The sequence below is a fragment of the Pongo abelii genome, chromosome 19 (assembly GCF_028885655.2).
Source record: "Pongo abelii isolate AG06213 chromosome 19, NHGRI_mPonAbe1-v2.0_pri, whole genome shotgun sequence".
In the NCBI taxonomy this organism is placed as follows: Eukaryota; Metazoa; Chordata; class Mammalia; order Primates; family Hominidae; genus Pongo; species Pongo abelii.
Genome location: NC_072004.2, coordinates 71,066,580 through 71,082,544, shown reverse-complemented (window position 1 = coordinate 71,082,544; position 15,965 = coordinate 71,066,580). Strand labels below are relative to the sequence as shown.

Here is a 15,965-nt window from a genome sequence, read left to right as displayed (position 1 = left end):
CCTGAACTGCCAAATAAGGGGCTAAATTAGGTGATGTCTAAGGCTCTTTGCAACTCTAAAAATATCCTACAACTTTGTCCAGAAAATGCATCTTAGAGGCCACACGCGAGCCACCCTCAGCACCAGCTAATTAGGCTCCAGACTGCTTAGGCCAAGGCAATTCCAGGAGACTACCCCTGACTATTCTGGTGGAAAAACAATTTTATACTTGTCATCACTCCCTGAACCCAGTCAAATCCAACCAAGTGGACTCAAAACCAGTCACGTCCAACCAAGTGCCTCCTGTCCCTTGTCCCTCCTTTTTCCTGCCCTGCCAACCCTCTTCATCCCCACCCTCCACAGCCATGGCCTCAAGAAGAAGGCTTCTCCTTGCTCACTTCTCCTTCTCTTCCAGCCTGATGTCCCAGCCCTCTACACTCACACACCCAGTTAGGAACAACAACAATAGTAATAATAATGGTTGCCATTCATTGACAGTTTTCCATTTGCCAGGCACTGCGCTAAGCATGATCTCATTTAGTTTTTCAACAAGCTTATGAGGTGGAAACTCTTTTTATCCACGTTTTGACAATTACATGAACCTTTTCTGCAGACCTCTCTGCAAAATAGTTCAATTGAAATGATTCTTTAATAGCATTAACCACTTTCTGCTGAATTGTCCTAACAACTTTTTCTAACAGAAACATCCTTCATCCTCGATCTCCATTCCCATCTCTCTCCCCTTTCCTCTCATTTTCTCCCACATCTTTTCCTCTCATCTCCTCTCCATCCTCCTTCTTCACCTCCATCTCCTCTTCTGCTCCCACTTCCACATACCTAACATAAGGACTTCAAGGCAGAGTCTGTGTTCTCTAGATCCCCAATGCCACATCTAGCTTTGTGCCACTTAATTCTTATGCTAAGACCCTTCTTTTGAGGCAAATGCCATCCAGTGGCCGCTCACCACACACACTCCCCTCTGCCTCATCGTCCAAAAACCTTGACAATGGCTCACAGCCCACTTCCCTCCCATCTCCTGCCATCACGAGAAACTTCACGCCTTTATAGATGGTACATTTAATGTCACAGACAGATGGTTCCTGACCTCCTACTCTCTTGCCTTTCAGGTCCAATCCACTTCTGACTTCTTGTTCCAGTGACTGTTGGTCCACTCCCCTGACTACTCTCTGGACTTTGGTGACACCTGGAGTTGTGCCTACTTTAAAATTCTAAATTCTGGTTTCCACTATCCAACTTTAGCCTGTCATCCTTCACCTTTATCAATCTCCTCCTCACACTCTGCCTGCTCCATGACCTCATAAGGATACCCAATGACTCACCCTCTGCCCTTTTCTTCAGTCCATCTGTCCCTCTGGTTTTACTTTCTTCTTGCTATATGATCATACAGTCAATCGCCTCAACCATTTTCTCAAGAACACCAGAAACTTCTTTGCCACTGTTTCCTTCTTCTGGACCTGTCTTCGAATCCCAAAACCCACATCAGTCTGATCATCATCCTTTCTATTCCTGCACCAGGATTACTTCCAAATGTGCAGCTGAACGTCATTACAAATGAGAGCTGGACCCTCCAATTTTCTTTTACTCATTGCTAGTCAAGTATTTTTCCAGTTCAGTATACATATTCTAAACAGTCATTCTTGCTATCAGCCACCTTCATCTGGAATACTCTGGCAACCCCTCAAATCCAGTTGGTCCAAACCTAAACTCCGTGTCTTCCTCCTCCTCTATTCCCCATCTCAGTGAATATTATGAGTTCCCAGAATCTAAAATTAATTACCTAAGAGTTATCCCCAATTCTGCCTTATTCCCTACTCTCCAAATTCAATCATATTACCATATTCTCTCAAAGCCATCTTCTCTGCATCCCCACTGCCTTCATCCTTCTCACCTGGACCATTGTTCCAACCTTGTAATTGACCACTTTGTTTCATTTCAACCTGATCATGTAGCCCTCTGCTTTTTACTTAGGACTCATTACAAACTCTTTAGACCAGCACAGAAGGCTAACCATGATCCAGCCCGTCTGGACCTGACAATAGATTTCTTAAAGATTGTAATCATGCATTTTTCACTTCTGCATTTAGTTAGCACTATGTCTTTCATTTTAGCACTTAGCATAGAGCACCAGACATCATAACCATGCTATTTTAAACAAAATAATAGATCAACATTTGTGGCATTGTCCAAGATAGTAAATAGATGTTATAATCATGGTAAGAATAGAGATGTCACTAGCCTCTGTTTTCTAAATAACACATTTTTTTTCTGGTGGGATAAAATATCTGTTTCTGTAGTTAGCAGTCCTTTGTACCCCTCAGTGGTAATTGAGACCCTACTGTACCTCACAAAACTCTATCATAATCTTACTTAACTTTATAAAAAATTTGATAATACCTGGCGCCAGATAATGAGAGTATATGCCTAGGGTCTAGATGAAAGGAAAGGATTACTCACTCAAAATTAGAAGTTAAATTAATAAACTTAATATAGAACAAACCCTTATATTTAAGATAAGAAATAGCCCAAAGCAACACCTAGGGATGTTAGACATTAATTATTTTTTAAATCACCCAATTATACATAATTTTATGCTAATCTAAGTGATGCCATTTTTCTTTTGGCATATGTAACTCAAATAGGAACGCCCCAATAAAGGTATATAAAAGCCCAAAGAAATCATCAGTGCATGATATTCTGTTCTCCTGGGACGTTACAGTTTTGCATAGACAAGGTGAACATTCCTCAAAACACCATGTCTCTCCGATTTTCTAATGGATCCAGGCATGTTTGCTTAAGGTCTGGAGCTGGATCTGTCAGACCCCCCAATGGAGGTGCAGGCTTTGCAGGCAGCAGTGCATATGGCGGCTCTGTTGCTGGAAGTGAATTTTCCTGTGCCTTGGGAGGGGGCTTGGGCAGTGTTCCTGGTGGGAGCCATGCTGGTGGTGCCCTTGGAAATGCTGCTTGTATTGGCTTTGCTGGAAGCGAAGGGGGACTTCTTTCTGGAAATGAGAAGGTGACCCTGCAAAATCTTAATGACCGCTTGGCAACCTACCTGGATAACGTGCGAGCTCTGGAGGAGGCAAATGCTGAATTAGAGAGAAAAATCAAAGGTTGGTATGAAAAGTACGGACCCGGATCTTGCCGTGGACTTGATCATGACTATAGCAGATATCACCTAACAATTGAGGATCTTAAGAATAAGGTGAGAAATCACAGATTTGGAACTAACGCAAGTATTTAAAACTAAGAAATACCTAGCAAAAGACATACAATAAGAAATGCTTCTTGACTGTTATCTGTAACTTGTATTTATTTACTTAGATAAACAATTCTTCCTACTATTCAAAAATGGGCCCTTTGATTCATGAATTTTAATGTAGTTAAAATGTTATTAGTTCCATTGTTTATGTTGAAGTACATTCATAGGCATATGAATAAAAAAGTATTGTAGTTCTAAAGTTAGGTGAATATATGAGAATAAGTAAAACCATGTCTTTAATTTTTAAAAGTTAAACTTGAAACATTTTGATTATTACATAAGGAGGTGAGATTTTTATGCAAAAACTTGAGTAACCTTTTTCATTTCCTGAAATAATGAATCACATAAAAGCATACTTACTTGTTGTGTTCTCTGTTTTGGTTTATCCTAGATTATCTCCTCCACTACCACTAATGCTAATGTCATTCTGCAGATTGATAATGCCAGACTGGCTGCTGATGATTTCAGGCTAAAGTAAGTGACAGAAAAAAATCCCGCTCTAGAAAAAAGTTTCTATTTATTTAATTTGTTAAATAAAATTTCAATTTCATCCCAAGTAGAATGAACTATCACCTAAAAGATAAAAGGATTTGTATTATAATGTTACAATCAACTTACACACAGTTATTATATTCCTGGGACAAAATATCAATATATTTCTCTGCCTGCCTTAGAATACTGCCAAGCACAAAGTAGATGCTCAGTAAATCATTAGTCAACCAAGGAAAAACATTAACTAAAATAAAATTCCAAAATTGTGTATTTTTATTTAACTAGATTATGCTATTGGAATTTGTGTGATGAAATAACTGCCAATTATCCTGTACAGAATTGAGTGGGGGTAATGGAGGAGGGCTTTCTTCGTATATTTTTATACTATTTAGAGTCCTAATTCAATTTCTAATTTTCAGTTTAAAGCAATTGGGATTGAATATCTCTGTTTCTTGAGGTAGTCTTACTGGCACTGAAATTCACTTAAATGCCCCCCAAGGTATGAAAATGAGCTCACCCTTCACCAAAACGTAGAGGCCGACATCAATGGATTACGGCGAGTCCTGGATGAGCTGACGCTCTGCAGGACCGACCAGGAGCTGCAATATGAGTCTCTGAGTGAGGAGATGACATATCTCAAGAAGAACCACGAAGAGGTAGGAGAAGCTTTACCTGTAGTCCAATCACAATTCTGTACATTTTAAATACTGGGCAGGGGTTGGGGGTTAAAATCACAATAGTAATTCAGGTTCATTGTTATAATTTGCCAACGGATATAGACAGATTAGTCTAATACTACTACCTACTACGAGGGGATGTTAAAAGGCTTCAGTGAATTAATATATATCACACGCTCAGAACAGTGCCTGGCATATAATAATCACTCAATAAATGACAGCAGTCATCCCTAGGATGAATGCCTATGAGGGCCAGGATTTCAGGGTTTTTTCTACTGTTCTATTCTCATCAACCTGACATTTATTCAGTAACTATATGTTGAGTAACTCTCTGGTCTTTAAATCCCTTTCTCATTTAAAAGGATAAATTACTTCTCTTGGGGTGCTATGACTGTTTTTGGTGGTGGTGGTGATTTTAATTAACAGGTCCTTAATTTTTTTGTTTGTTTGTTTTCTTTTGTTTTGAGACAGAGTTTCGCTCTGTCGCCAGGCTGGAGTGCAGTGGCGCAATCTCAGCTCACTGCAACCTCCACCTCCCAGGTTCAAGCAATTCTCCTGCCTCAGCCTCTGGAGTAGCTGGGACTACAGGCGCACACCACCACGCCTGGCCAATTTTTGTATTTTTAGTAGAGATGGGTTTTCGCCATGTTGGCCAGGCTGATCTGGAACTCTTGGCTTCAAGTGATCCGCCCGCCTCAGCCTCCCAAAGTGCTGGGATTACAGGAGTGAGTCACCGCGCCCGGCCACCAGATCACTAATTAAATAGATGATGGGCATGCATATGGACCGAATATGTCGATTAAAAAATTGTGTGCCATAAATTACACACCTGACCACAAACTTTGAGACATAAAGTAACACGTTTGAGTACTTCTCAGACTGAGTGTGAACTTGCAATGCCCCTAAAGCCACACTCTTGCTTCCCTCCAGGAGATGAAGGCTTTGCAGTGCGCGGCTGGGGGCAACGTGAACGTGGAGATGAATGCGGCCCCCGGGGTAGACCTCGCGGTTTTGTTGAACAACATGCGAGCGGAGTACGAAGCCCTTGCAGAGCAGAACCGCAAGGACGCCGAGGCCTGGTTCAATGAGAAGGTGAGGTGGGCCCCATTCCTCTGCTCACACTTCCCCGGCGTGTGGGGACTCCGTGTGACCCTTTTTCCTGGCCCTGCAGAGCGCCTCGCTGCAGCAGCAGATCTCCCACGACTCAGGCGCAGCCACTTCCGCCCGGAGCCAGCTCACCGAGATGAGGCGCACCCTGCAGACCCTGGAGATCCAGCTGCAGTCCCTGTTGGCCACGGTAGGTGACAGCGAAGGTCAGCCCGGATCCTGTGATTCTAGAAAGCCTCCGAGAAGCACTTCCCTCTGCCCTTCCTTCTTTTTTCCTATTATACCTTTGCCTGCAAATACTTAGCAGAGAGAGTGGAGGAGAGCAGGAAAAAACAGATCCATAGACACTTAAAAGAGAGCTTTTTCTTTCTCCTTAACATCACTGGGAGTTCCCTTCCTGGCTGATGCTTAGTGCTCATTTCATGAAAATAGACATTTCACATAGATCCTTTCTCAGGGTAATTCAGCTCAGGTCCGCAAAACAAACAGCAGCAATATTGCTCCACCAGAAAATTAGCCACAGGTCTATGATCAGCGGTGTGGGGCTAGAGTCACACAGGGCAGGGAGCCAGCATCACACCAGCGTCTCCTGATACTGATGAATACATATTAGAAGCCACATGTGGTTTCACCAGGCAGAGGAAGAGAGGGTACAAACCTGAATGCCACATGGGCACTGTCAGGCTCTTCATCGCCACAGAGTCCAGGACGGAGGTCAAATCCCCAAGGGCACACCTGGAAGCCAGGCCTTCAGCCACTTGGGCACATACCACCAGCTCCTGCCTTACTTCAAATGTCAGCATGGAGTCAACCCAGGATTAAAAATGGCTTCCCTTCTACAGTGTGAGCTGGCAGTGCCCAAAAGGCTTGACTTTGATAATTACGGCATGCATATGGCCTAAGGACTCCCTTCCTCATAAGAGGTTTCATGCCCACTGAGGACACCAGGTTGTAACATAAAGAAGAGAGCAGCTATTACCCAAGTGAGTGCAGTGAGCCAAGAAGGAAAAGATGACTCAAAACAATGGGAGATTCTTTTGATTTAGCCGCCCTCTAAAGGTGTGTGCTTTCTCCCTATATCGGATTTAGATGGGAGACTTGTTTTTACACTGACTGGCCCCTAACTTAACCAGGATGGCCCTCTTCTCCTCTCCCTCATCACTGCTGCTAGCAGGTACCCGAGACACCCCTGCCACTGTGGGCTCCTGGAACCTTCCTTTCTTCTCCATTTCCCTTCTTCCCTGAACTAGATCCCTGAGGACTCTGTTCCGGCTGCAGGAGCTGTGTGAGTGAATCCTCCCTCTATTTCTGAGCTACGCTGATGGAAATACATTTTCGAGTCCCCAGACCAGAATTGTGAGCATTTTCACATAGAAACAAGGATGTTAAAAAGTAGTTAGAGTCTGTGCAGCCAGTGGTACTATAATTTGGGCTCATAGGATAATCCACACATAAAAAGCCTACTTAACACAGGACATAACTGAATTCTGGAATAATGGGAGCATAGTACCTAACTTACATCCCTGAGGCCCTGTTGTCTTATGATGAATTCTAAGCTTGATCTCCTAGAGTTAGAACACAAGTCATTTGTAAGTTGGGAGTTGTCTAAATACACAAATGTTCACGTTTGCTTCCTGTGATGTACAAACTTTCAAGTTCATCCTGTTCTCCTCCCTCTTTGACAAGTCAGCCTTCACAGTGGAAGACTGTGAAGTAGAGATGCTGTCCCCTCTGACTTATGAGTGTATTAGCAATCATAAAAAGGAATACCCTAGGAGGACGCATTACCAGGGAAATTAAAGTTTTGAGCTGCCGAGCACACACCTCACTGGCGTCTTGCTACCTGTTGTCTTACTCTCCTCATTGCCATCCTGATCTCCTTCCACTTACCTGCTCCTGGAGAGCCCAGCACCCTCCATGTAACACGTCTGTTTGCCTAAGTCAGTAGCTCCAAGTCAGTGTTAGGTTCTCAGCCCCATTAGACCCAATGTCTGCCTGTTATGACAAATATTGTGTAATTCCCTCTTTGCAATGCTAGAATGAAGTCACTAGGTAATAGATTTAGAAATATACAAAATTATTTTTTAAAGTATAATACCATAAATGCAATAAAAAAGCAAGTATTTTAAGATAAAATGTATTTACTAGGTAAATACTTGGGCCTAACTACCCTAGAAAATGTAATGAAAGAGGCAGAGCCTTGCATCTTCTCTTAATAAATCTTTCATTTTCAACCATGTAAGATCAGAAGTTCCTCCACACAAGAAAAGGAAAATGAAAGAGTGGAAGTTGGGGTGGACTCTTGGATAATAATTAATATCAAGAGAAGTAATAATTGCCCAGACATATTTATCTATAATAAGGGAAAGAGGAAAATTACCTTAATTAAAGGAGGCAACAGGTGCCAAGACAAATTACAGACTGTAGAAGTAGCAAAGAGGAAGTATGATATTCATAAGAGTAATGTTGAAATAATGACCCGTATTGTGTTATGAGATATAGCTCTTGCCTTGAAATCTCACATCTGTTAAGGCACTCATTCAGTCTCAGGTACCTTAATAAAAGACCTTTGATAGAGGCTAGAAAATCAAGGATGGATTAGAAAAAAAAAAAAAGCAGTAGCACAAAAAGCCATGGAACACTGGCAGAGTGGATCTGCGGGGACAGTAGCAGAGTAAGACGGAAACAACAGGTAACCCCGAAATAAATATATAATTTCAAAATACAAGTTTTCCCATATCGATTTTTTATTCTGCTACCCTTAAAAGGTGCTTTAATATATCAGTTGGTTTTAATAGAAATATGACCTATATATCATCAATGTCCAGTGGAACATCAAAAGTCTTGTGGGAAAAGGGCCATTTATCCCATGTCAGGATCCCACGTCCATCATGCCTGGCCCTCACTTCATAAATGCCAGCCTCCTTTCTTTCCCATTTGATTGTGACAAGCCTCACAAATTTCCATGACTGCCTAGGGAGCAATCCTGCTGGTTACTGAGAAAGACTGTTCTACTAGTCCTCAGAGTGTCTTCATCCCTTGCCATGGCTTCTTTGATGTCCTCAGAAACACTCCCTGGAGTGCTCCTTGACAGAGACCGAGAGCAACTACTGTGCGCAGCTGGCGCAGATCCAGGCTCAGATCGGGGCCCTGGAGGAGCAGCTGCACCAGGTCAGAACCGAGACCGAGGGCCAGAAGCTGGAGTATGAGCATCTTCTCGATGTCAAGGTCCACTTGGAAAAAGAAATTGAGACCTACTGCCACCTGATAGATGGAGATGGAAAGTAAGTGAAGCCATTGAAAATCCAGTTTTTACCTCTTTTAAGCTACAAATGTGGGCTGCCCATTAGCCTTCCATACTTCCAAGCCTTTTCTTTTTCATTCCCACTGCAGAAAAGCATGTCCATCTCTTGCTTTTTCAGAAGAGAGTCATCTCTTCCAAATCTTGTACATCACAGTGTTCTCCTCTGCCTTAGATGACTGGAACTGTTCCTGCAGCCATTCCCATCAGTTGTCCATGTTAATCACTGTGGGTTTCAAGATTCTCTCCACCTCCCACAAGCAGGCTTTATCCTTCTTTCAGTGCATACCTAATATCACCGCTGCCCTGAAATAAATGTACTCTGTACAAACCACCTGGATCCATATATATGTATGTATGTCCTTAAGTTTTAAATTCTTGGGTGTAAAAAAAAATCAAATGGAAACAAGATTTATTTATATTCTCTCTTTAGATAACATTTAATTACTTTCACCTCCTACACATAAAAATCTTAAGAGTTTCCTCTATAGAAAACTAAGACCTGTTTTTGGCATACAAATGTCACATGAGTTCATTGAGTCAATGAATATTTCTGAAGTGATAGTAAGCAGAAATATAAAAGAATAAACTATATTTCTTTTACAGTTCATGCTCCAAATCAAAGGGCTTTGGATCAGGAAGCCCTGGGAATTCATCTAAAGGTAATAAAATCTAGTTCTATTTCTTTTTTTTTTTTTTTTGAGACAGAGTCTCGCTCTGTTTCCCAGGCTGGAATGCAATGGTGCTATCTCGGCTCACTGCAACCTCCACCTCCTGGGTTCAAGTGATTCTCCTGCCTCAGCCTCTTGAGTAGCTGGGATTACAGGCATCCACCACCATGCCCAGCTAGTTTTTATATTTTTAATAGAGACGGAGTTTCACCATGTTGGCCAGACTGGTCTCAAACTCCTGACCTCAGGTGATCTGCCCACCTCGGCCTCCCAAAGTGCTAGGATTACAGGCGTGAACCCTCTAGTTCTATTTCTGTCACAGCAATACTTTTACATTAATGGCAGTCATACACTACAACCATAGTCAATATTTAAGTAATTTTAGCTAAACTGTTCTGAATGGGAAGTATCAAGTGGCTAAAACTATCCCAAGCTATTATTATAAATATATACTTACTCCCTCAATCAAAAATACCCATAATATATTATATTGAACTAGCAGTGGAATTGTCATGTAATCTTTTTGGTTGAATATATGTATGCCTGTGTTTTATTTCTAGATTTATCCAGAACCACACTGGTAAAGACAGTGGTTGAAGAGATAGATCAACGTGGTAAAGTTCTTTCATCGAGGATTCACTCCATTGAAGAAAAGACATCTAAAATGACCAACGGCAAGACAGAACAAAGGGTTCCTTTCTAGCTGTCATTTTAGAGAAAAGAATAATTTCGGAAAGGATCCTGTACAATTGCATTATTCTAAATATCAGAGAGAATATACACACTTTTTACTTTTAAAGATAAGTTACTTAGCAAAAATACCTGTTTTCTTAGTTTTACAGTATATTGAGTGTTTGTTTCCAATAAATAAAAAAGTTGATGTGCATTCATTTCCATTCACTGATGACTAATAAATAATTATTTGTGATTTTTTTCTATGTCTAATTCATAGAGAAACATTTGTGGAATATATTTTAATTGCCTTTCACTGTTGTTTTAAATAATAGTCAATACTGCCACATGGCATTTGAATATGAAACATTCACTAGGCGTAATCTTTAAATCACACCATGTCTATGTGGGCAAATAATCAAAAAATTCAGAAATTCTCCTGTGACTGAAAAGTCTCACCACTAGATGACACATTCCTGGTATTTTACCAAGAGCCTCTCTCAAACTCTTCTTTCCACGATACCCAGAATACCATTCCTCATCTAAACAGGATAATCTCCAGAAAAATCCACAGCAATACGGCTTGTGCTAGTGACACTTTTCCTAGAACAGGGGTCAGAAGCTTTTTTTGTGAAGACCCAGATAGTAAATATTTTAGGCATGGCAGGCCGTAAAGTCTCTATTTCAACTACAAACCTCAGCCATAGACAATAGATGAATGAATGAACATGACTGTGTTCCAATAAAACTTAATTTATTAATGCTGAAATTTGAATTGTAAATATTTTTACCTGTCATGGAATATTATTCTTCTTTTAACTTTTTTCAACCATTTAAAAATGTAAAACCATTCCTAGCTCACAGTCTGTACAAAAACATATAGCAGGCCAAATTTAACCCACCAACACCTGTTCTGGAACGTGAAGCCCCATGAGGTTGATGAACATCATGATTCTTGTGATTATGACTATTTATACGTTTCTGGATCAAAATGTATGGTAGGAATTCCCAACAAATATTAAATTGCCTAAAAGGAAGGCAGCTCCTTTATTTCTCTGGTATATGGCCTGATTCCAGTGAAAATCTCCAGCAAGAAAAGGAATTCTATCTCACAATCCTCCAGTCACATGGGATTCAGAGAAGTGGCGAAGAATGAGATATTTACAAAATCTTCAGCCAAAAGCCATCAAATGAAGCAAATACTAGAAATCCACATAGAAATAATTTCCAAATGTACAATACTCAGGGCCAGCTACATAATTTTCAGGACCTATTGCCAAATGAAAACATGGGATTCCTTGTTCAACAATCAGGAAAAATGTATCACCCAAAGGCACTAAAATATCAAGCTGTTTCCTTGCATCTGCATTTATGTTTTCAACTTGTCCTGGATTTTGTTGTTTTGATTTGGGGTTTTCTATTGTTGTTGTTTTTTTTCCTTTTTTTTTTTTTTTTTTTTTTTTTGCTATTTAGTTTTGTTCTAAGTAAAGTGTATTAGTCCATTCTCACACTGCTATAAAGAAACTACCTGAGACTGGGTAATTTATAAAGAAGAGGTTTAATTGACTTATAGTTCCATATGGCTGGGGAGGCCTCAGTAAACTTGTACTCATGGCAGAAGGTGAAGGGAAGCAAAGACCTTCTTCACATAGCGGCGGGAAAGATAGAGTGTATGAGGGCTCAGGAAAAACTACCATTTATAAAACCATCAGATCTCGTGAGAATTCACACTATCTCAGAGAACACCAGGGGGAAACCACCCCCATAATCCAATCACTTCCCTCTCTCGACACATGGGGATTACAATTCAAGATGAGATTTGGGTGGAGGCACAGAGCCAAACCATATCATAAAGAAAAATTAAAGTTCTAAGTTATTGGCATACATGTTACCATGCGTTTTTATATTGTGCCATGCCAGTCTGAAATCCAAGCAAAAGAACATTTAATTTATATACAGAATCCCCAAAATCACACAATTCATAATTTGTAGCTCATACATGCATATGTATTTTGTTCCTACCAAAACAGTGAAAACACTGCACAAAACAAACTCAATTGTTTTTATTTCACTTCTGTGTATACCCACCTTCTACCAGCATTCTCTACCTGTGGTTTACCAATGAGTAAGAAGACTGAAAGGAAAAGGAACTATGGATTGTTTGATCTTTCTACATCATCATTTTCCACTTATGCAGTTGGCAACACAGGCAAGCAGGAAAGCAGCAGGAAAAACTATATGATAGGCCAGGCGTGGTGGCTCACTCTTATAATCCCAACACTTTGGGAGTCCAAGGCGGTTGGATCACCTGAGGTCAGGAGTTCGAGACCAGCCTGGCCAACAGGGAGAAACCCCATCTCTGCAAAAAATACAAAAATTAGCTGGGCTCGGTGGCACACGCCTGTAATCCCAGCTACTCAGGAGGCTGAGGCACGAGAATCACTTGAACCCGGGAGGTGGCGGTTGCAGTGAGCCGAGATGGCACCACTGCACTCCAGGCTGGGTGACAGAGCAAGACTCTGTTTCAAAAAATATATATATATATGATAGGGTTCCTTGGTCATTCATATTTTTTAGAAGACCAATGTCTTCTTTCTATACTCAGAGAGCAAGTTCTGGTTTGAATGGAAAGCCTGGCTTCTTGGGTTTGACAGAGATTGGGATTACTCAGTCATAAACACAATATACTTACCTTGTACTTGCTTTGGGTTTTGTTAGACCCTGCACCTTGTGGATCCACCAGAATGTTGGGCACAAGGGCATATGCCCCTGAGACAGTAAGGAGCACCTGCAGGCAAACATATCTGGCATACTTCTATGCTCACTTGTATGCCCCCATGGTCCCATCAGAATTCACTAACAAGAGACAGGTTAAAAGATAAAATTCTGTTACCATCCTGAAACTAATATTTTCAAGACGGTAACGGGAGAGCATTAATCCAAATGTGGGGCCTTTCTGAACATGAGACCTTGTGCAACTGCACACACAGGCTTTATGCCTATGATGCCAGACCTGCTTATCAGGTATGCTCATGACACATTGATTTTTTTTTTAACCGTCTTCATGGTGGCCTGCTTTCCAAGGCAAGGCCCATTACAGCACAGAAAGTGCACACTACACTTGGTGGTGAGGGGACAGTTGACTTGAAAAGATAACTATAAATTCACCACTTCTTGCTGAAAAAAATAAACCAGAATTCACTGTGTATCTATTCAGCAAAGGAATGGGAGTAAAATTAAATTCTGGATAAGTTTCCTTTAAGTTCTGTTGAGTCCACAGGATGGAAGGAAACATCCTGTCCTCAGGCTTTTGGGTCTTAAATCTGTCCTTCCTTCCTTGGCGTGTAAAAACAGACTATGGCCTATGGTTCACTGATTTTCCTTTGCTGGGCGGAATTCTAGGGCTCCTGAGTTCTTTACACATTCTGCTAATGATTATGTTCTTCTCCAATCCTTGAAGCTTCACCCTGCTTTTTGCTGAAGTGGGTTTCTACACTGAAAGTACTTCCCAAAAATCAGTCTTCATCTGAAGGAAAAGGAATGCAACCACCGTACTTGAGTGGTCGTTAAAGCAAAAACTACACGCTGCTATTCCTTCTTTTAACAAAAACCCAAGATTTATGGGAGCTTTTTGCAAGGGAAATAAATTGCCACTTGTTACTGGGGGTAGCAAATGTTTTGACATTTCTATTTTTCTTTCGATTTTTGTCATCGTATAGGAATGTATAACTCATTGTCATATTTATAAAAATTTCCATCGTAGATTCTGAGTTTTACAACTGCTGGGACCCACGTTTTCTTCTAGTACTTTTAAGGTGATCATACGGTTTCTGTCATAGGACACTTTTATCTGCTGTATAGCATATTGAGTCATTGTCATTTCTGGTAAATAACTTCCTTGGGATATTTTCTGCTATTTAATATATGAATGAATTATATTTGCTAATATTTTATTTAAGATTATTTCCAGAATATGTCTTTCTTCTGGTGACTGATTTCCCCTAAATTTCTCATTTTCTGTGATTGTATCTTAGTTTAATTAGGTTTTTTTCCTTTTATTTCTAATCATTTCCTAAGGTTTGTCACCTCATTTCTAAGTTTTTTTCTAATTCTGGTTTATGGGAATTTTTTTTCTTTTATCATTTTTAGTGATTTTAAGACACTTTGAAATGGTGGGTTGTATCTTACTCAGTTTTGTAGGCATGTCTTTCCAGTATGCTTTCATTTTCTATAGGGACACTATTCAGCTCCTCATCCTTGTTATCTTGTATTAACATTTCGTGGCATTTCACTTCAATCCTTTTCTTTTGCTTGGTTTTATTGCCAATTCATGTTCCTTAACTTCTACACTGAAGTATCATTCCAGGCCGGGCGTGGTGGCTCACACCTGTAATCCCAACACTTTGGAAGGCCGAAGCAGGTGGATCATTTGAGGTCAGGAGTTCGAGACCAGCCTGGCCAACATGGTGAAATCCCTTCTCCATTAAAAATACAAAACTAGCTGGGCGTGGTGGTGCACGCCTGTAATCCCAGCTACTCAGGAGACTGAGGCAGGAGAATGGCTTGAACCTGGGAGGCAGAAGTTGCAGTGAGCCAAGATCATGCCACTGCACTCCAGCCTGGGCAATAGAGTGAGACTCTGTCTCAAAATAATAATAATAAAGTATAATTCTAAATAGCTTTACTAACTTCACAGAGCTCCCTTTTCTCTTGTTTTTATCTAGGATTCAAAAATACATTGGCTTGATTTCTGAAATTTCCTGTCTTTTTTTCCCTCCCCTACTTGTATCTAGACCTTCTGTTTCCTTCCTATGACCCTCTCCTGAATAATTTTGATTCTTCCCCTAGCAGTTTCTCCTCATTGTGGGTTGCTCTCTCAGGAGGGAACCATGGCTGCTCAGTTTTGAGAATTCACAGAATCTAGGCCGTTCCATTCCCTTCTGGATTCATGGAGGACTCTTAGTTTAGAGGTAAAGTTAGAACGATTTTCTAAGTAGTTTAACCCTGTTTTCTCCGTATCTTTATCTCTCATGCCACTTTCTTACGCAACTAAAACTGCCAAGAAATCATTTTCATCTATCCCCCTGAAGATCTCACTTTCAGAATCTCCTGTCCTCCTATGAAATATTGGCTGTTTTTTAAGCCTGCTACCCAGCTGTCATGTGGGAACACTCACTCAGTGTGCTCACATTGGAACTGCATTTCCAGGAACCTAAGTTTTCCTTTTTCATGTTTTTCTCTCTAGTGGCTTCCTGACAAAATGTGCAAAGGAGATAATTTTTTTGAGACCTTTCATGTCTGAAAAGATTTTTATTCCACCCTCACTTGTGGTTGTTAAAGTAGAGAATTTTGGTTCTCTACATAAGTCACAATTAGAATAAAACTTAGAAATGAGGTGACAAACCTTAGGAAAGGATTAGAAATAAAACGTTGGATATCATTTTGCGTTCACTTTTTTTTTTTTTTTAAGAGACAGCATGTCGCTCTGTCAACCAGGCTGGAGTAGAGTGGTGTGATCACAGCTCACTGCAACCTCCGCCTCCTGGGTTCAAGCGATTCTCCTGCCTCAGCCTCCCAAATAGCTAGGATTACAGGCACACACCACCACGGTCCAGCTAATTTATGTATTTTTAGTAGAGACGGGGTTTCACCATGTTGGCCAGGCTGGTCTCGAACTCCTGATCTCAAGTGATCCACCACCCCTCGGCCTCCCAGAGTGCTGGTATTACAGGCGTGAGCCATTGTGCCTGCCCTGGGTTCGTATTTTGAAAGCATTCTTCACTAGA

The 15,965-nt window shown here is 40.9% G+C and overlaps 1 protein-coding gene across 1 annotated transcript; it reads left to right on the top strand.

The window, feature by feature from the left end:
* Positions 1-2,686: 2,686 nt before the first annotated feature.
* KRT28 (keratin 28) lies at positions 2,687-10,441 on the top strand. The gene is made up of 8 exons (XM_002827590.5): positions 2,687-3,202; positions 3,651-3,733; positions 4,251-4,407; positions 5,359-5,520; positions 5,600-5,725; positions 8,602-8,819; positions 9,443-9,498; positions 10,068-10,441. Exons 1-8 carry the CDS (start codon positions 2,687-2,689, stop codon positions 10,208-10,210), a joined length of 1,461 nt encoding a protein of 486 aa, XP_002827636.4. The 3' UTR covers positions 10,211-10,441.
* Positions 10,442-15,965: the final 5,524 nt, after the last annotated feature.